Below are 20,785 nucleotides of genomic sequence, written 5' to 3'. Positions count from 1 at the left end.
CCGGGGTGGGGGCGTCGTCGAAAAGCTCTCCACCTGGATGGGGATACGTGCCTTCCCCTCTCCGCACCTCCCGCCCCTATCCAGCGGGGAGCCCCCGGCCCCGCCCCCGTGCTGGTCCCGCCCCCGACCACCCCCGCGCACCCCTCGCCCCCGCGAGCCGTTCACTCCGAAGTTTCCTGCGCCGCGCGCTGACGGGCTTGGGCTCTCTCACTGCCTCGCCCGCCCGGCCGCGCCCCCGGCCCGCCCCACCAGGCCGGGCGCCCAGCAGTCCCCCGCGCTGGGCCGCCGCAGTCGCCGCTGCCGGACGAGCCGGAGCCAGAGTCGCGGTGGAAGCCGGCGCTGGGTGGGCTGGGGGCGCGGCCGGCGCTGGGCTGGGTTCGCGGTGACCGTACCTCCCGGGCGATGCCCGCGGGAACGCTGCCGGCCGCCACAGCGAGGTGAGACGCGGCGGAGAGGCGCGCTCGCTGCACACTGGGACCCTCGGAACTTGGGCTCGGAGAGCCCCGCCGCCCCTCGCCCGGGCGATGGGGGTGGGGCTGCCAGTCCTGGCGGGGGCGGGAGCAAAGGCGGGGGGGGGGGCGGGGTGCCGCGCTTGCCTCTAATGAGGGAAGACAAAGACATCCTGGCGGTCGCTGCTATACTCTCGGCTCCGCTCCGCTAAGGCGGGGCCGGGGCGTCGTTCCCGACCCGGTCACCGCCTGCTCTCCCTCCGCAGGTGCTGCTCGCCGCCACCATGACCGAGGACGCGCCGGCCGCCGACGAGGTTCAGGTGCCCCTGGGCGCGCCGCTTTCTGGCCCTGCGGCGGGAGCATCTCCCTCGAGCCCCGGGGCGCCGGGGAGATCGGCGAAGCGGGGTTCCGGGTCCAGTGCGTCGCCCCCCGAGAGCCCAGCAGTCGAGCGCGGCGCGGAGCTGGGCGCCGGCGAGGAACAGCCCGTCCCGTACCCGGCGCTGGCGGCCACCGTCTTCTTCTGCCTCGGGCAGACCACGCGGCCGCGCAGCTGGTGCCTGCGCCTAGTCTGCAGCCCATATCCTTCCCAGCCGGCAGGTCTTGGGTTCGGCGCAAGACCCTCTGTGTGCGCGCTCGTGCGCTCCGGCTCCGGCTCGGGCTCCGGCTCCGGCTCCTTGCTCCGGGCGCTGGGGGACGTGGGGCGGGCAGAGACGCAGGCAGCTCTCCTTCCAGAGAGGTGGGCGGGGTCGCCTCTCGGAAACCGCGCCGGGGTGTCCCGGCTCCAAACCCGCTAGGTACGGGAGAGGCGGCTGGCCGTGGCCGGGGCCAGGCGGCCGCAACTCCTATGTCTGCGAGTGGAGGCTAGGGCGGGACTACCACTCCTGCTTGGGAGCAGGCTGGGGCGGGCCCCTCGCTGGGTACAGGAGGCCGGAAGGGACCGTGTGAGGGGACAAAGTTTTTCCTGCGACGTACGCTCTTGTGCTAAGGGACCCTGCCAGGGCTGTGCACCGTGTGGGCTCTTGCTGGCCCTACTTCTCGGACACAGCGGACACAGGCAGTGATGTTGGCTAAGGATTCGCTCTTCCAGGCTGAGCTCAGAGCCGGGGCTGATTTAAGTCAGGCGCAGCTGCGGTTGGGGGCAGGGAGGTCCCAGGCACTGCTGGAGAGCCCCTCAACCCATCTTCTTTCCTGGCTTGAGAGGAAGGGTCTGGTCCTTCTGGCTAGGAGGGCATGGCTTCAGAGAAGGTTCCAGAACAGAGTTGGGTCAGGGACAGATGCATTCCTGGGATGGAGTTAAGAGCTCCCCCCCACACACACAAGGTAGCCTTTGGGGACTGTCCCAGCAGGTTCTGAGAAGGGCCTGACCAGTGTCTGTTGCTGGCTGGCACCCGCAAGGGCCCTTGGGAACTGGACATCAGATCTTTAGGTGCTGTGCTGGGCTAGCCGTCTTAGGAGAGGGGCTCATTTGGTGCTCATAAACTTTCCCTGTCAGAGTTGAGGCAGGCAAAATGAGCAATGTGTGTATATATTTCCCTACCTTGTGTGTTTAACTGTATAAATATTAAATACAAAAGAGGAATCTGTACCAAAAAAAGTAATAAAGCCCATGTTTCTTTTCCCTCAAATCCAAACACCAAATGAGTCAGATTTGTGTCTTGCTTGTAAATGAGACCTCAGTGGTCCCAGGGAAGGCAGGCTGTGGTCAGTGCCTTCCTCTGGTCTCCATAGTCCAAAGGCGGTGTCTGGAGGCTTTGAGGGGCATCTTCTGGTGTTGTGGGCTCAGGCAGGCACAGGAGTGGGGCTGACATTTTGGGGGTTGCTTAGTAGGTCTGTGTTCTTTGCAGCACCGAGACTAGGGGTAACCAGGCCACCTTGTTTTGGTTGGAAAGTAGCATGGCTGAGTGTAGGGGTGGGTGACTGGGTAGTGCTGGCAGACCTGGGGTAAGGCAAGTCCAGCCCTATGTGGGTCGTGTGTGCAGACCAGACTAGGGAAGAGCCAAGTGGGCCTCCAGGACAGTGCCCAAGCCTGGCTCCTCTGTCCTCTTGCAGCTGAGGAGTCTTTGAGCCTGGTGTTTTGGGCTGGCTATGTCCCTGAGGACTTCCATCAACATTGTTTGTGTTACTTTGTCAAGGGGGCGGGGGGTTGGTATGCAGGTGTGGTGAGACCTTGAGGGTTCTGAGGCTGGCTATGCTGTAGGACCTGAGCCCCTGTCCCTGGATTCCTTTGTGGCCTGTGAAGGAAGATGCCCTTGTAGCCCCCAGAAGGACTCAGGTGTTGCCAGTCTTCCTAGAGAGGGTTGGAAGTTTCTGGTGAGCTCTCAGCCAGGGAGAAGAGAATGGACTTGTCCCTGAGGCTGACCCTCCTCAGGTGGAGAGGTGGGTGCTCTGCCTGATGCTTTGGGTGATACCTATGGCTTGGAACCACTGGTCTTCCACAGGGAGCCCTGCCACACTCCCTACCTTTCTTGCTATGGGTACCTTAAGGCAACTTTATTAGCTCTCCCACTTCTAAAACCCTGACTGGGTATCCCCAGTTTTGGGGATACTTCTGAAAGGAAGTGCAGCCTTGAAGCAGTTTTACTCTTGCCCCTTTAGCAGCATTGCATCTGTCTTGTGGGGTGGGCTCATCTGACAGGCTGTGCAGGGACAGTGCTGACCTCCAGCAGATGCCAGGCCTTGGTGGGTGTGGGGCTGTGTGCCTGGGCCTCAGGAAGATCCTAAAATAAGCCAGCACGCCTGGACAGGTGGAGGATCAGCTTACTTGGGGAAACCCATGTGGGCTGAAGCTTTACAAGGCTCTTCAGATTTCTAATAGTTGGGAGGGGTGGCTTTGTGTGAGGTGGCGGGGCGTGGCTAATTTTGCCTTGGACTAGGGGTGTTCTGTAGCCAGAGGATGCTTCCAGTGGCCTCGGTCACCCTGCAGGTGGATATAGAGTTGGCAAGGTCATTTATCCTTCCATAGAGGGTAAACTCAGAGAGAAGGAAGGATAGTCTCATTTGCTCAGCAAACCCACGCCCTGTGAAGCAGCTTCTGGCTCCTGGACTGGCGCTCCTAGGAGATGCCCATTGTCTGAGCTGGGCTTTGATGGCTGCCAGAACTTGAGGAAGGATCTTCTCTTATCCTCGAGCCTCTCTGGAAGCCCCAGTCAGGTGGTGACCCCAGCACAAAAGTACATGTGTGTTCTGATCCTGTGCCCTGAGAGTGGCCTTTGTCCTAGGCAGAGGTGCTTCCTAGGATGGTTCTTGTCTATTGATTTCCTCTGCTATGTAAGAATACAATTGTGCAAGAACTTTTGGGGCAAGTGCTGTTTCTCCTACACAGATTTATTTATAGAGGAAGGTGGGTGGGCCCCGTGTGTTGTAGCCTGCTCGACTGGGTTATGTTCTGCCCTGGCTCCCGGGGGCTCCTGACTCCCAGCTCATCTTCAGTACAGCTGATGTGTCCCAGTGCCTGGTAGGTGGGGCCTCCTGGGGATACTTAGAAGCTAGGAAGTGGGACCCAAGGTGCTGTGTGAGGTATAGATACGAGGGCTAGAAGGTACCCAGGGAGCACCTGAGACACAGGATCCTTTAGCAGGACTCCCTTTAAGAGTACTGCCCCCCCCCCCAGTACAAGGCACTAAATGCCCCAGGTCACTGGTCTCTGAGGAGGTAAAGGACACACCAAGGTCACCAGTAGCTGAAGGATGGAGCTGGGTTGAGCTCATCCTGGCCTGAAAGCCCCTGTGTTGGTATATCCCTGGTTGGGCAAGCCTAAGTCCTCATGAAATCTTTTTAAAAAATGGTATTTTGAACTGTCATGATGTTACTCAGTGGCTTCCAGGGCCCCAGCACATAGTGGGCATAGCGTCCCCAGTGAGACTTGTGGGCACTGGCCTGGAGGAGGCCGGTCCCTGTCTTGGCCTCATCCATTTCCTGTGATGTGAGAGCTATCTGTCTCGCTTATTGGAGGTCACCTGTCTGGGTGTTTAGAGCTGTCCCAGACCCCTGGGCCTAAGCTGGGAGCCTCACACTCAGGAGGGTAGGTGTACTTGGCTTGGAGTGGCTTCTTTGCCTTTGGAAGCTCACTTGTCCCCAGGGATCTCATTGGTGCATTCCCAGATCCTAGGGCTGGAGCTGCTCCCTTCCCAAACCCGTGGGGACCCACTGCAGGGCTGTTTCCCACTGTGCCGAGAGTCTGTTTCCCTGGATGTGGGAGCCATAGGTTGATCCTTTGGGGCAGCCACTGTCTTCTTTATGGCCCTCCACTGGGCACAGGCTCTATCACATAAAAAATCATCCAGCCTGGCCTGGGGAGCGTTATGGGATGTCAACAGCTTGGCTTGGCTTATCTGTACCCTGTGTGGCACCTGTCTGCCCAGGGACCCTGGGGGCCATCCATCCTGTTGAGTGGCTTCCCGTAGGCCCTGGCCTGATGCTACACTGAGTGCTGGGTCTCTGTCGGGAGGGAGGAGGCAGGGCGCATGTCCGTATGCCTCCCAAGCTGCTGGCTAGTAACTTGGCTTTCTAAGGGCCAGTCTCCAGGCAGGGCCCCAGATGAATGTTAGTTCTGCAGGGTGCCCACTGTGTGCTGGATGAGGCCCAGATGTATTCCCTGCCTGCTGTGCTCACCTTCCTCATAGGACTTGAGGGAGAGTGGACACAGTTGGGGGAGGAGGTCCTGGTGGGTGTCTCCTGGGCACCCACCTCGGAGAGCCAATGGAGCTGTTGGCTCTGTGATGTCACCTCTCCTAGCTAGCCCTGTCCTTGATATGGGTGCGAAGCCACCAAGGCTGAGTGTGCCTTGCTTATGAAGCATATGGGCCTCAGCCTGTGGGGAGGGAGAAGGAAACCTAGCCCCAGTCCAGAGTGGGCCCAGCCCTGGCTGGGACTGTCTGCCTCCCAGATCTGCTTCTGCAGGTCTTGGTTGGCTGGTTGACCTTGGCACATTTGGGGAGAATCTGCCGAGAGTCGTTGTGCCAGTGTGTGAGGCATGGAGTTGAGTTACTGCTCTTGGGTAGGGCCTCACTCAGCCTGGGCCACTGGGGAATGTGTGCAGATGGCCCTGGGAGTCACCACTCTTCATGTTGGCAGCTAATTTGGCCTCATTCCTGCCTATTCCTAATTGTCCCTTTCTGCTAGTCTGGGGTATCTTGTGGAGGACAGAGTCCCTGAGTCTGGCCATCAGTCACATTGGGACCATGGTATCCCCCACCCCAGTCTTAGTTCCCACATGTGCCTTGTGTGTGGGGGCAGGAGAGCTGTGAAATTGAGAGGGGTCCAGTGAAAATCAGACCTTGGTGGCTTAATTCAGCAAAGGTCTGACCAGCACCTTGTGGGTCCCTCCAACCACACCCTTCCAGAACTCAATAATCCCTGTAGTTGTGGCAGGTGGGGACCCTTTGGGAGGTGGGAGGGGTTCAACCCAAAGCTGTTGGGTCTGACAGAGAGATTCTTATCTACTGGATGAACACTGAGGCTTGTGTGTGGGAGACTGGGAAAGCAGAAACATCCAGGCAGAGGAACAGCATGTACCATGGTCCTGTGGTAGGTGGAAAGTGTAGCTGATAGAGAGCGAAGTAGGACAGGTGAGCCACTGGGGAGAGGGCCAGGAGACCCTGTGTGCGTGGGGGACAGGGCACAGCCAGCTGGATAGCTGTGGACCTAGAGCCTGCTCTAGGAGCATTAGGGACTATGTGGAGGTAAGATAAAGAATGGGGGAGTTCCTGAGGGAGTGATGGGCTAGCCTAGGGGCTCAGGCTGCAAGGACAAGGCTGACCTCCAGCAGATGCCAGGCCCTAGTGGGTGTAGGGGTTCCAGGCATTTCTCAGGGAGCAGAAAGCATGGGACTCGGGTGTGGTGGGGAGCGTTAGGCACCCAGTGGCACAGTTGGGGAGGTGCCAGTGCCCCACACCCTCAAAGCCCTGTGAAGGTGGCAGGTGACAGCCTTTGGTTCTGGGGCCCAGTATGTGTCCCATTTGGAGCACCTGAGCCACATGCTGGCCAAGGGAGCCACCATGGCAGGGAGTAGGTAGTCAAGGTGGTCAAGGCCAAGCACAGTGGGCCAGCTGGGGCTCCTGGCCACCATCTGGTCCAGGGTCAGGATGTGGAGAAGCATGGGACATGGCCCCGGTTGTCCAACTGGGATCCAGAGCAGCAAGCCAGGTCTAAACTTGGCCCTGAGCCATCAAGGTCAGGTGAGAAGTCTGTTGCTTCTGTTTATGAGATGTGGGGCTTGTATGAAGGGATCTGAGCCTCTTGAGAAGGTAATTTTTCCTCTTGGCAAGAGTCATTAACACACTCTCTTCCCTTTAAGGGTTAATTTTGTCATAACTTGGAGCAACCTTGAGTCATAGGGGTACAGGTAGAATTTTCAGGCCAAGGATTAGAGTAGAGTTCAGTTGCCCTTCCTGGGCAAAATGAAGCATGGATTCAGTGTGTGCTGACTCCGGTGCTTCAGGGCCAGGTCTGTGGTCAGAGATTGGGGGAATGAGAGTGCAGACAAGCTGCACTAGGGGATGGGACACAGGAAAGCAGCCAGGCTGGCTCCTAGACCCTGCCTGACTAGAGATTTGGCAGCAGGTCTGGGCACCATCCCCACTGCACTGTGCTCACCTAGGATGACAGATGGGCTGCTTGGTTCCTGGGTTGCTCAGAAAGGTCTCCACAGAACAGACTTGAGGGGTGTGCCACTTTTGCCCACCTTGTGGATGCTGTTGTCCCCAGCCTCCTGCAATCTCTGTGGTGGGGCAGAGGTGGGCCTTGGGCTGGCAAGAGACACAGTATGTTGGCGGCACTGTCAGAGCCTGGAAAGATGATTAGCAGGACAGTTGATGAATGTGCTGAATTAGCACTAGGTGGGAGGTAACAGGCCTCTGTGAACTCACTGCTGCTTCTGCATCTGCCAGGACGAGGGGGCAGAGGGAGATCCCTGTTCCCACATATGGCCCCACACGATTGCTCTTAGCTACAGGAGGATTTTGGGGGCCTGTCAGAGGATCTTTTCTCATGTGTGATGCTGACCAGGACTGAGGCAGTGTCCCTGAATGGCCCTGTGCCAGCCTTTTCTCCCATAGCAGTGAAATGGTCCCTCTGACCACCCAAGGGATGTGGGCTGGACATGGGTGGGTGTACACAGGCCTCGCAGTGTTCACTGGTCTTATGCAGTCAGCTGTACCTGACTCCACATTGTCACCTTGTGGCATATCTCTGGCCTATGTTTGGGACTACTGTGTGGGAGTGGTCTGAAGCCCGTGGGTGAGCCATCCAGGTGACGCAGGGATCGGTGTCCCACAAGCATGCCGTGAGCCACAGAGGTGAAGTAGGCCTGTTGTGCATCCAGGCCCCATAACAGGGAAGGGCTGACAGTCAGGGTGAACTCCTGGGCCTGCTTGGAGCTGGGGACAGGCATCCTGGGTGGGCACAACTCTAGCCCTGCTGCCTGGCGCTAAGTGAATGCTGGCCATGGTGCCATGTGGATATGTTTGACAGAGCTCGGCTTGCCAGATCACTCTGTCCTCTTCTCTCCTGCCTCTGCCAGCTCTGTGCCCCCAGGCCAGGATGCAGGTAAGGTCAGGGGACTAGTACAGAGGAGATGGTGGCCCAGGGGAGAGGCTCAAGGCCTGTGCTCACCCTCCACCTTTTTGTCCTGGTTCCTTCTCTTCCTCCCTGGCTTTCTGGCACTTACAGAGGGGCTCCTCTCTGAGACTCTCCTGGTGTAGGACTGAAGGGAATGTCCTGACACCTTGTCAGGGGACAGTGTCTGTTAGGCTTTGGGTGAGTCAACTCACTTGAAAGGCATGATGTCACCTGAAATCACAGTGGTCAGGAAGGCCGAAGTAGCACTCAGTCTCTGATGGGGTCCCCCTGTGCCCAGGGCCTGGGCCCAGGAACTGCAGTATCTCTGTGGACAGGTCACCTCCAGGTTTGGTTTTCTTTCAGCTCTCATGGTGCCTTGCTGTGTGGCAAGTGGGAGCTGTGCATCACCCATACATGGTATGTTAGTTTGCTATGCCAGACTAAATGCTATGCACTTCGAGATTCATGACCACCCCTAACTTTAGAAAGGGTCCTTGTGTGGAAATGGGGTCCATGCACATGTGATCCAGCTGGGGTGAGGATATGTTGGGATAGGGTTTACCCTAAATCCAACAACAGGTGTCCTTGTGAGAAGAGGAGACACACACACAGAGGAATGACCATGTGACAACAGTGGCAGAGACTGGAGTGATGCAGCCGCAGAACATGGAATGCTAAGGATTGCCTCAGATACCAGGAGCTGAGAGAAGCTAGGGACAGGTTCTCTTAGTGTCCTGGGAGCAACTTGTGGACACCTGGGTGTGGGCTCCTGTCCTCCAGGCCTGGAAGAGTAACTTTCTGTTGTTTAAAGCCCATGGCCCATAGTGGTTTTTGGTTTTTGTTTTGAGACAGAGTCTTGGTGTATAATTCAGGCTGTCCTTAAACTCATTGTGTAGCCTACACTGGCCTTGAACTTGTGGTGATCTTCTTGCCTCAGCCTCCCAATTGTTAGGATTACGGGTGTGCACCACCACACCTGGCCCATAGTGCTTTGTTATAGCACCTCCAACTTGGCCTATGATGGCACTGTGAGCATGGAGTGCTGCTCTGTGCCCCCCACCCCACCCCGCTGAGATCTGTGGCTTGGAGTAGGAGGTGCCTAAGACACTAGCAGAGGCAGGCAGTCTTCTCTGGATAAATCATGATTAGACACGCACAGTGTCAGGCTCTGAGATGAGGAGTGGGGCCACCCAGGGAGAGGGGAAAATCATCCGTGAAATTGGTCATCCTGAGCATCTCATCAGCACGGGAGGTCCATGCCAGTCTTCGTGTCCTTGCACTGGTCAGAGGCCTAGGTGTCCCTGCAGGTGCCTGGAGTGTGGTCATCAGGAGGAGCTGAGCTCCCACCAGCAAGAGGGCTTCTAAGAGGAGGTGTCTTACCACACTAGTCCATGATGGTGGGTCTCCAGGCCAAGTTTCCCCTCCCCCTGCCCCAACTTAACCTCTGGTCTAGGAAGGAGCTGTGGAAACCTCACTCTGCGAGGCATTTGCTTTGTGCTATTGGCTTGGAGCTGTCAGGGGCTTTTCTGCTGCCTCTGAGGAGTATGGTTTTGATGCAGCAATTGCAAACAAACCCCAGCTTTGATCCCATTTGGCTCTGTCCAAATGCCACTGCCTGAGTACCCTGAATTGTTGGAGGCTTTGTAAGTGTCTGCTCCAGATAACCAGGAGTGTCTCCTTTGTAGTTTCTATGGTCAGCCAGAGACCTCAGCTTGAGTCTGAAACCATACCCCACCCCCAGCCTCAGGCCGGCCTGGTGTTATCTCCTGGGGAACTTGGGCTCCCTGAGGTACTGCTGAAGGGTCTGGTGGCTGTGCTGGGCAAGGACAGGGCACCTACAGGCCCTAGTGTTGCCATGGCTGACTATCACTGTTCTGTTCAAGCTGGGGAATGGTCTGCCAGACTGTGGTGTGCAGGCCAGGGGAGATGGACATCAGTGTGTAGTTCAGAGCTGCATGGGCACTGGTCCTAAACACCTAGAATGTTGTTCTCACACCACCTGCCAAGTGCTTCTACCTGTCTGGGCCTTCAGTGGATGTCTGGTCCTTGGGATTGCTGTGCATCCCTGAGGTTTTTCCCAGTTTCTCTCTTCTGTGCTCTGAGCATGTGAAGTAGCTTGCCCTCAGACCCTCTGCCTTGCATCCTGAGAATTTGTAGCCCCCCTCTACCTTGTGGCAGGACTCTGGAGTAATTTTCTGAAGGTAGTATGTATGGGACGTGTCCCTGTCTAGCCTTCCTCAGCAGGGCCTGATGGGAGTGGGGACCCTGTGTAGATCCTGGAGGAAAGTGATGTGGGGAGCGACTACACAGGGCCAGATTCTCTGAGAGCTGCACTGCTGTCTGCGCAGGAAGGGGGCTCTGGCGTGGCCTGGGCAGCATCCTTGGAGTAGCCAGCCTTAGCACCAGCCTATCACAGCCTAGCCTCCTATGGAGATGGGGAACCTGTGCCTGGGTACCTAGGAAGTGGCCACTACTTGTCAGGACATACAAGAAGATGAGGGTTCTCTGGGCCACCCAGGGGCCATGTGGCACTGTCCCCACAGTGTCCCTTTGTCTCTGAAAGCAGACACCACTCCAGCTATGGCCGCTGTCTGGTGAGTCAGCCTGCATTAGCACTTCATTGAAATGGATGGAGCTTTTCCTGGCTGGGACAAAGCCAAGCAGCCTTCTGCGCTGGCCACAGCCCTATGTCCCTGAGGATGGAGAGAGCCTACTCCAGCTGGTGGTGGCAGCATGGAGCTCACCTTACCCCAGCCCAAGCCTACCATGCCATGGACTCAGCATGCCACATACTCCAGTGGGTGCCGGGATAAGCAGCCTGGTTGGGTAAGTCACCTCCCTCCTTTCCCCTCCCCAACAGGCAAGAACCTGTCCTGCTGTGTCACGGCAGTGACTAGATGGGACCTGTGACTGTCAGCAGCCTATGCCACATTGTGAGTCACAGCTACTCAGCATCTTCAGATTTAGGAAGGGATGAGAACTGAGTTTGGTGCACAGTGCCTGCTAGGGAGCAGAGTAGGGCTGAGGCCATGTGGGTCTTCTGGGCAGTGTCCAGGGTGGGCACAGGTGCGGGGCTCCTCCCTCCCATGGAAGCCAGTGACATGCCTGCTGATGCTATCTGTGAGTGTGACAGACCCTAGACCTGGCCCCAGAGGATACCAAGACATCCAATGAAGTTAGAGTTTATGATAAACAACAGTGAAGAATGTTTTAGTGTTATGATGGTTCATGTGATGTTTGGGACATATGCTAAGGATGATTTGTCCTTTCTCTAAATTCATGTGTTTTTAGACCATCAAAGGGGCAACCCTAACCCAAGCACAGTGCACATCCTTGTAATCCACCCTGGCCTGGCCCCTTGATGGTGTGGACATAGGCTGGCCACTGTCTCTGGACATCTTCCTGTGGGATGAGGCCCCTTGTCCTTTGTGGGTGTCTTGGACTGGCCCTCCAGACCTCTAGAGTGGGCTGGTGTGGGAGGTGCTATTGTGAGGTCCCCGGCCCTGGGAATTCCTGCTCCTATAGGGCACTGTACCTCCTCACCAGCATGATAAAGATTCCACAAAGGGCAGCAACAATGGACTGGGTGTATGGCTGTAGTCACTCTGCCTGTCCAAGCCTTGCCCTTCCCAGCCTTGTGCATGCCAGTAGAGCCCTATCCCAGCTTCGTTCTCCTTCCCCCAACTCTGCAGGAGCCTCAAAGAGGAAAGCAGACAAAGGCACAAGAGCCAGGTGCACAGTAACACTCCTTGTACCAGTGAGCCTCCAGGCCCTGGGTTCTCAGCTGGTCACGTGACAGCTTCTCACCTTTGTCCCTGAGATTCAGGCTCAAGCCTCTCAGCAGGGCCTTGGTTTGTGGGTTGGGGTTTGCTTGGCCTGCCTATCCTTGCTGACCCTGGGACCCAGCACTTTGAAGCAAAGGAGACCTCTGTGACCTGGTGTCTATGGGAAGCAAAGGACAACCCCTGTGTGCATTCCTCACAGTGGTTCCGGTCACTGGGTCACTCTTATCACTTGCTCAGCAAGATCTAGGTCTTCAGCACAGCAGACTAGGTAGGTACCTGAGCTGTGGCCCCAGAGGTAACGCCCTTGGAGTGGCTGATCCCAAGGTCATTGGCTTCTGTGGAGGCTTTGGAATGTGACGGATGCCCCACATGGCGCAGGGACAGTGGCACTGACCTACCAAGGAGCAACTCTCTCAGGCCCCCTTGACAGGTGGTACCTGGTGGCAGGCTTGAGATACCAGGAGATGGCCTGCTGCCCAGGAACACCCCCACCTCTCCTTGCCATCATCCAGAGGAATGTTCTTATAAGTTTTTTGGGTTTTTTTTTTTGCTACCGGGGATCAAACTCAGGTCCTTGTGCTCGCGAGACAGGCAGACAGGCGGCAGAACCACTGAACTAAATCCCTAGCCCTAGAGGAATGTTCTTAAAGCCAGACAGTGTCATAGGAAGAACTTAGCAGGCCTGGGAACAGCAGCTCACGAATGGCCCGGACCAGATTTTATGTTTCAGAAGCTGGGCCTGTTGACACTTGGCCCATTCTTCCTTCATGACCTGAAGCCTTGTATTTCTTACCTTCCATTGAATCTGGGTTGCTGAGGGCAGAGGGTAGAGGCTGGACCAGCTGCAGCCATGAGGAGAGGCTGGATGAGCACAGCAAGCAGGTCAGGCCTACCTCACCAAAGCTGGGCTCAGTGGAGCGGGGCAGAGGGCGCAGCTGGCATTAGGATCTCAGCCCTGGGATTCAAGGAGCTAGAGGGAAAGGGCTGACCTTAGGGCCTCATCCCCACCCTCTCCCAGAGTCCATGTCACCCAAGGTGGCCTCCCCATCCTCTCTGCCCCCCATCGCCATCCCAGGGGTACACAGTGGGATGCTTAACCCCACCCCCTGTACTTGGCCAGAGTCCTCATTTCTGCTGGTCTCCCTCCACGGCTTAGCCCTGCCTGCATTTCTTTTTCCTCTTAAAGTTTTGGAGCTGGAAGCTGGTCCTTCCCTGGACCATGAAGGGCATACCATGCACTGGTGAATTTATAGGTAGTAATTGGGAAATTGGCTATGTCTGGTGCCTGGCCCAGCAGGGCTGCTGTTACCATGCGTGGTGTGGATGGTGGCTTGCAGGCACTGGCTACAAACAGGTCTGTTTTGTCTAATTACAAATTGTCACATTGTTGTGACCCACTCCCCTGTTCTCATGTGCCCATAGGGGATCCATTCTGTGTGAATTAGAGCTAAGCGATGGTTGATGGCCTAGGGGTGGGGAGTACTTCACACCCTGTGAGGTGGACTGGGCCCCTGTGGGGTTATCGTGAGCTTGCTGTCTTTGGCCCCAGAAGGCTCCCAGGCTTTGGATCATATTCCTTTCCAAAGCAGAAGCTGGGAGTCTCTTGCCTGTTGGGCACAGGACAGGGCCCAGGAATCTGGTCCACTCACCTGCTGAGCTGCATGCATTCTGCCTGTGAGGACACTGAGGGTCAGAGCAGGCTCCTGCTCCATGCAGGATCTGGAGCCAGGCAGACCATCTCCAGCAACGCCTGTGCCTGTTCTTTTCCATACATCCTTACTGGGATGTGGGCCACATGCCACACAGCATGGTCATAAAGTGTACATTTCAGTCATTTTTACTCTCTTCAAACTTACAGAGCTATCACCACAGTAAACATTAGGACGCTGTCATGAAGGTGGAAATGCTTTGCCCAACACAGTTCCACCCCTGTGCTGGTCTGCTGTCACCTCTGTACTTGCCTACTAGAGATGCTTCATACAGTACATGGCTGTTGGCGATGGTTCTGGTTGAATGTTGTGTTTTTGAGGTTCTCCCATGTGATAGCAGGTCCCCTGCTTTGCTCCTGCTTACAAGCAGCACTCATCTGGATGAAGCACGTTCTGTTCATCCGCTGACCTTTTGGGATGCATGCGTCTCTCACTGTTGAAAGTGCATCTCTTGCTGTTGAAAGTGCTGATGAGAGGTATATGCAGTTTCCGTGCAGAGCTCTGAATTCAGTTCCCTTGAGTATGTGGAAAGAGAGTTGCTGGGTCAGGTGGAATACGGTTTGAATGTTCCAGGGACTGCCATGCCATTTTCTTGGCATTTAGCTGACTGAGCCACTGGTTCCACTGTGGCCCTGGAGGCCAAACCTCCCTCTGTGAACAGGACCCAGCCTTCCTTGTAAATATGTCATGGCATCTCCCAAATAGGTAGATATGTCCATGGGCAGGCCCTGCTTGGGGGCTCAAAAGATGGTCTTGATTACAATCAGTGGGTCGGGGCTGCCCTTGGGCTCTGGGTCTCATTGGTGACGTCTAGATAGGCAGGGTCTGGCTGCTGTACCCTCTTGCTGTTGAGAACCTTGGTGACTTGCACACAGCTTGGGCGAGGACAGGTGTGCTGCCTAGCACTGGCAAGGGTGGGAGTAACTGGTGTCATGCGTGTTCTGCATCTGTCTCTCCATCAGTTCTCGGGAGATTTTCAACACCCACACTTGGAATAAAAAAAAATTATTAATGAGCTTGGCTCGGTTGCTATGGGAACCTGTTGCTAATGAATCTCTGGGGTTTCCTCTTACCTTTACTGAGCTGGGAAGGCCAGAGCTCACTCCCGACCACATGTTTCCCACTCATTGGGTTACTGTGGCAACGCCTGTCGCTAATCCCTAGCCAGCTCCTGCTTTACCTACCTGGCCCCAGGAGCTTGCTGCCCTTGTTACATAAAGCCATTTAGTATGTTCCAGGCTCCTGGCCCTGCCCAATGCCCTGGAAGGTTCGCCTCTCCTCTAGGGCCACTTGTGGGGTCCCTTGAATGCAGAGACCAGAATCAGTGTTTGGGGGCTTTCTGGAGATAGGACAATGGGCCACACCTTGGCCTTGAGGCCTTGGCTCGTAGTAGGCAGTTAAATGCTCACTAGATGAGTGAGTACTTGCTCTGACTTACCTTGCTCACCAAGCATCTAAACCAGGGCCTGAATTAGGGCTGACCAAGGCCGTGCTCACACCCATAGCTCCCACCTGCCAAATATGCTGCCTGCTGGCCCCTGGCTGCTGAGCTTGATAGGGTCCTGTGGGCCTTGGGAATGGGCAGGCTGCCCCCAGTGCCCCTGCCTGCCTGCTGGGTAATATGTGGGGTGGGGGTTTGGGTCTCAGGCTCTGGAATACCTCCTGCTCTTCTGGGAGGTATGGCTGGGTCTTAGGGCAGTGCTCTGGGGCCTAAATGCAGGGCCCTGTGCTCAGGATACACCTAAGTAGGGGAGTGGGGGCAGAGAGAATGTTCTGGATTGCTGCAAGTACTAGAGCACTCCATTTATACTCCAAGTGTGATCTGGCAACCAAGTCTTCCTGTAACCTGTGTCCTCCTTCCTGGGCAAGTGTATAGGCCGAGCACAACTTAGGAATCAGAGGCTGGCCTTTATACCTGCCAGCCCAGGGCCTTGAGGTCTTTTGGGGTTTCCCAGGGAGGCACAGGATGACCCATAGGAGACTGACTAGACTGAGGTAGCTATTGGCAGGCTTCTTTGGAGCCTCAGTTTGCATGTCCAAGACATGGTTATTGTTTGTTTGTTTTTATTTTTTGGTACCGGGAATCGAACTCAGGGCTTCGCACTTGGCAGGCAGGCACAGTACTGCTGAGCTACATGCCCAGCCCCAAGACGTGGTTATTGGAGGATTAGGGGAAGGGTCAGTACCCTGGCTCCAGGCCAACAGGGTGGAAAGCATGTCCATGTTGCCAGGTCTGTGTCCACCCTTTCTGTGCCCAGACAGGCCAGGGAGCCCCCACTCTACCTCAAGGAATAGGTACATTTTCTTTTTGCTCAGGGACCACCTCTGGCTCCCCATTACCTACAAGTAAAACATTCCCACTCGTTAACCAGCACCCAACCCTTTGCAGGCCTGTGCTGCTGTGTCCCACAGAGGCCTCAGGACTCTAGATAGCCCCTCAGGCTCCATCAGGTTCCTCCAGGATGCTGAGCAAGGTCCTCAGCTTGTGGACAATGCCCCCTCCAGCCCCAAGCTCCAACCCAAGCCTGTGCCCAGCACCCTAGACAGTGGAGCCCAGTAGGTTATGCTGGCTGGGGTGGCTCTCAGGCTATGACCATCAAGAGCTGGGTGGATAGGTAGGGCCAGGCCAGCACTGAGCTGTGGGTTAACCAGGAGCCCTGCTCAGAGCCAGGAGATGTGGATGTCAGACCAGGGGCACCTGCTTGGTCATCCCTGTGTGATGCTGCGGCCTTGTCTAGGCTTAGTGCTGTCCAGTTTCCTTCTAGGAGTAGTGGGAGCTTGCCAAAGGTGAAGAGTCTGGGTAGCAGTGACCCCATGGATAAGGTGACTCCACAAGGAGTTCTCCCAACCTGTGTGTGGGGGTGGGACTCAGAGTTGAGGGCCTGGGACAGCTGATGGTATTTGGGGCCAGGTCCCAGGTCCACTCAGCACTTGGGTTCTGTGGGTCAGCAGCTCATGCCCCAGAGCCCCTATGGCCAGGCCATGTAGCCTGATTTGTGGCCAAGCTTGTGTCTGGGGACTTCTACTGGGTATGGGCTTAAATTTGTGGCTGGGTGTGTGTGTTGGGGAGGTGACAGAGAGGAATGGGCACAGCATGCCCCAAGCCTGCCAGTGGCTTATCAGCCCCCCACCCTCTCCGTCCACTTTCAGAGGTGGCTTGCCTGTGATCACGAGCTCCAGGGCCACAAGCGGGAGACTCTGGGATGTTAGCACAGAGACTAGAACAGTGACTGTCCAAGGTGGCCCAGGTGAGCAGACCCTCCAACCTAGGAAATATCTCTTTATCCCTCTGGCCTTGGGTGACCCAGGGTGTTCCAGGTTTGGACACAGTGCAGGGGCATCAGGGCTTGTCTCCAGCTCTCACTGTGATGAGGACACTGCCCCTGTGTGCCCTCCCAGCCTACAGGTAACCCCTGGTAGCACCCCTGAGTCTGGCCTGAATCCTTTGTCTCTGATGCCTATATTCCGTTGTGGGACTCCCACCTCTGGGTCCCACTGGAGCAGGTGTTCAGGGCCTGGGTGAGGAATCAAAGACCTTTTGGCCACCTTCTGAGAGCTTGGCCAGGCCACCTGGATTTATGTTAGGTGGAGGTGTACCTGGGGCTGTCTTATTGCAGAGGCCCTTCCTGCCCTTGGCCTTTTTGAGGCTGTGCCTGGGTGAGCATCAGGCTGAGGGCCCACCAAGGCTGCCCCAGCACAGGATGCAGCCCTGTTGGGAGGGTGCTGTGTTCCCAGAGATGTACCCCATAGCACAGCCCTGCCCAGCCTGTGCCCACAGAGCTTTTGTCTACCTTCCCCCTGGCTGCCCCCTACATGGAGCCACAAGCGTCCTTGGTCAGCATGCTGCCGTCCCAGCAGGAAGTTTGGGTCTCACAGCCGGTGTTTTCCTGCACATTTGAAATATTACTGTGTGGATGGTTGGGATCTCGGGATGTTTTAATTCCTAATTTAGACTGTTTATGTGCGGAACTGAGCCCCCACCCACCCCTCCCAGTGCCTCCCTCCTCATCTTGTACTTCCAGCTGCCCATGAGTACTGTGTCCACCCAAGGGGTGTGCTGGGGGTGGGGCTAGCCCTAGACCCCTCCCCAGCCAACCATAGGGCATCTTCATTGGCCCTACAGGGCCCTCAGGCAGCTGGTCTCTACTCACCCCTGGCTCCCACTATAGGACCTCTTGTGGGGGCCAGGCCCCTCCTTGTGCACCCTAGTCCTTGCTCCAGGACTGAGACTTGAGGTCATGCAGTGGCCAGGCCGTCCTTCCTCAGGTGGGGGTTGGGAGCCTGAGGAATCTGTGGCAGTCTGGGCAGGCTCAGCTGTCTGCTTGGGGAAGCAGAGATGAGGGGGAGGGGAACCCCAACCCTAATGGTGCTGTCCCTGGCCCCTTCATGAGCCTCAGTGACGGAGGGCCAATGTGGATTTGTTTTTAAAACTTTAATTAGAAAATATGTTTCTTTCTCCTGTAAGTAATGATCTGGTTGAGGCCTGGGCTGGCTTCCTGATCACCATGCCAACCAAGCTGGTGTGTCCCTCCCCGTGTCCCATCCTCGAGAGGATTTCTGGGCCTGGAAGAACTGATCTGGCTACTCTGGCTTGTGGGCTACCACAGTGAGAGGGCAGGAGCTGCTTAGGGCCAGGACCCCGTCTGGGTGGAGGATATGACTTTTGACCTTGAGAAGGAGGGCTACATCAAGGCCTGGGCCATACCACCTGCTGCTTGTCACTAGGGGCTGGCTCTCATCCTTGGCTTAGTCTGTCCCAGCTTCTCAGCTCTGTGGCTTGCTGGATGTTTGGGAAAGTCTGGGGGGACCTTGCTGTTGTCAGCTGGGGTGCCCCTAACCTGGAGCAGACAAGGTGTAGGGTGGGAGGTGACACAAAGTCTTGGACTGTTCCCAGTCCCCGAAGCTTCACTTGCTCCACAACCCTCACCCAGTGCAGCACTGCTCAGCCCCCAGCCTGGGCGGGGTTTGGTCCGCCTTCCTGGCCCTTTATCCTCAGTGTGTCCTCACCTTAGCCCCTTTCACATGCACAGCACCCCTCCCCCCATGTGCTCTAGGGAGCCCTCAAAGCCCCCTGCCGAGGGGTGTGCTCAACCCTGCATGTCCCAGACACTGTGGGGTCATCCCTCCGCAGCCCCGCTGTGTGGCATAGGTGCTGGGACTGCTTGGACGTCTGTTCTCTGGGGTTTGAGGAGAGGCCAGAATAGGGTAAGGGGAGTTGATTGTGGGTTTTCCTTAGAATACTGCCTATGGCTCTCAGCTCACCTGCCAGCCACAAATTCCTGCCCACAGAGCCAGCAGAGCATGGAAACCTAGTTGCAAGCCCTTCAAAGCCCTGGGTGCAGCCTGTACTGGAGTTTCTGGAAATGAAATTTCCATCTCTGAAAGTGGACAGCTAGTTGGGGTGTGCTGCTATTTTACTTTCCCAGTAGCTGAGGTGACACCAGGTCTGCTTCATGTTGGGGAGCCCCTCCTGCTGTGAGAGGGGACAGCCACTCTCATTCCTGGTCTGTTCCTGTGAAGCCTCTCACTTCCAGTCCCAGGAGGCTTGGATCAGGCAGGTATCCACAACATGGCCTACACTGCCCCCCAAGCCTCTCACTCCCATCCCACCCCAACTGCAAACTGCTCATCATCATGGTCTTTGGGTGTCCATTTTGTTTTTTTCTCAATAGAGACAGACCAGGACAGAGTGAAGTGGATCTTCTGCATCCCTCGTCTGGACTCCTTCCTCTGTCCACAGTGGGCAGTGGTATGAAGGGGCAGCTTTTACCTGTGGGAGTTTCATAGGCCATGGCAGGTGCTGAGTATAAGGTTCAGGGTCCAGGTGCCATGGTAGGGGGGGATGCATGGGGGGTTGGGGACCGAGAGGGCCAGTGGTTTGGCCCATGCCCTGGTGTTCCCTCATATCTGCTGCTAGGCAGGATTCCCCTCTCTGACGTGCAGGTGGTGAGACAGGCAGGGTCCTAACACACTGGGTGCTAGGCAGGCAGGCAGGAAAGGCTGTGAACTCTATCTAGTCTGGCCCAGGGCTCTCCCTGTCCATCTTGCCCAAAAGCACCCCCACCCCAGGCTCAGCACAGAACTGGAATGGCCCCTGAGAGCTTTTTACCTCCACCCTTACAAGTCCGCATAGGAAGGACACCAGCAGGCAGCTGCCCCAACCCTCACAGTGCCAGGCCCACTTCCATGGTGCAGCTGTGGGGTCCTCCCTGCACCTGAGTGCTGAGCCCTGGGCTGCACCTCCTCTGTGGTGGTGGTAGGGAACCTTGAGAACCAGGAACAGCAGGTAATCTCTAGCCTGCACCATGGTGCTCTAGCTTCTGAGGGGAGCCCGGGTATTCCCTGATTAAATAATTTATTATTAAAGCTTTGGGTTCTTGGAGCTGGCTTCCTGTAGCTGCAGGACAGAACAGAGGCCCCTCTGCCCAAGGGCAGCCAGTGGGTGGCATATGGCCTGACTTACGTCTAGAGCCCTGAAGGGGCTGGTGCTCCATGTACCCTGCGTGGTCATTGTGGGGCCTCGTGGATACCTGTGACACTCACCAGCTTAGTTCTCAGCTTAGGCAGGTTGGAGTCAGTCTGGCCTGCTCTAAGTTGTCCTGTTCAGCTACAGGCCCATCCCTGGGCCAGGCCCAGGGACATTGGGGACATCCTGTTGGGCAGGTGGCAAGGAGAGGAGCAGCATCTGCCAGGAGCAGTATAGGCCCCCAGGGATGTTGGGGTGAGAAAGTGGGCTGCTACCATGCTTGAGGCCACGGGCCCATAGACTGATGGGAGCTGGTGGCCAGCAGGAACCCTGTGAGAACTTCTAGTGTGACAAGTGTGTCTTGACCTGAGGCTTGGCTTCTAGATGAGGTTGCTCATCAGCTCTCATGCCCTGGGCTCTCAGGACCCATCACATTTGTGCATATGGACAGGGCCCCAGGAGCTACTGTGATACGGTCCTGTCTCTCTTAACCTTTGCAGTATTTAATTTATTTATTTATTTTTTTGGTACTAGGGATCGAACTCAGGTCCTTGTGCTTGCAAGGCAGGCAGCGGAACCACTGAGCTAAATCCCCAGCCCCTTTGCAGTGTTTAAAACTGGGAAATTTAAATACACCTAAAAACACCAGTGTGGGCCGGGGATTTAGCTCAGTGGTTTTGCCTCCTTCTGCGCAGGCGCAAGGACCCAAGTTTGATCCCCGGTACCAAAAAAGAAAAAAACACCAGTGATATGCACTGTATTAGCATAATATATTCTGTTACTGAAAATGGCTGTGTTTTTCAAAGTGCAAAGATTAAA

The 20,785-nt window shown here is 56.3% G+C and overlaps 1 protein-coding gene across 1 annotated transcript; it reads left to right on the top strand.

Moving 5' to 3' along the window:
• Nucleotides 1-284: 284 nt before the first annotated feature.
• On the top strand, nt 285-20,582 carry LOC147820929 (voltage-dependent T-type calcium channel subunit alpha-1H-like). Its single transcript, XM_087203028.1, has 2 exons — nt 285-437; nt 716-20,582. The coding sequence occupies exon 2, from the start codon at nt 734-736 to the stop codon at nt 1,241-1,243; it is 510 nt and encodes a 169-aa protein (XP_087059154.1). The 5' UTR covers nt 285-437; nt 716-733; the 3' UTR covers nt 1,244-20,582.
• Nucleotides 20,583-20,785: the final 203 nt, after the last annotated feature.

This window comes from Heterocephalus glaber, unplaced genomic scaffold (genome assembly GCF_053883595.1).
Source record: "Heterocephalus glaber isolate CG9 unplaced genomic scaffold, H.glaber_assembly_v1.0 deba00001781, whole genome shotgun sequence".
Lineage (NCBI taxonomy): Eukaryota > Metazoa > Chordata > Mammalia > Rodentia > Bathyergidae > Heterocephalus > Heterocephalus glaber.
This window is presented reverse-complemented; position numbering and strand designations above follow the sequence as displayed.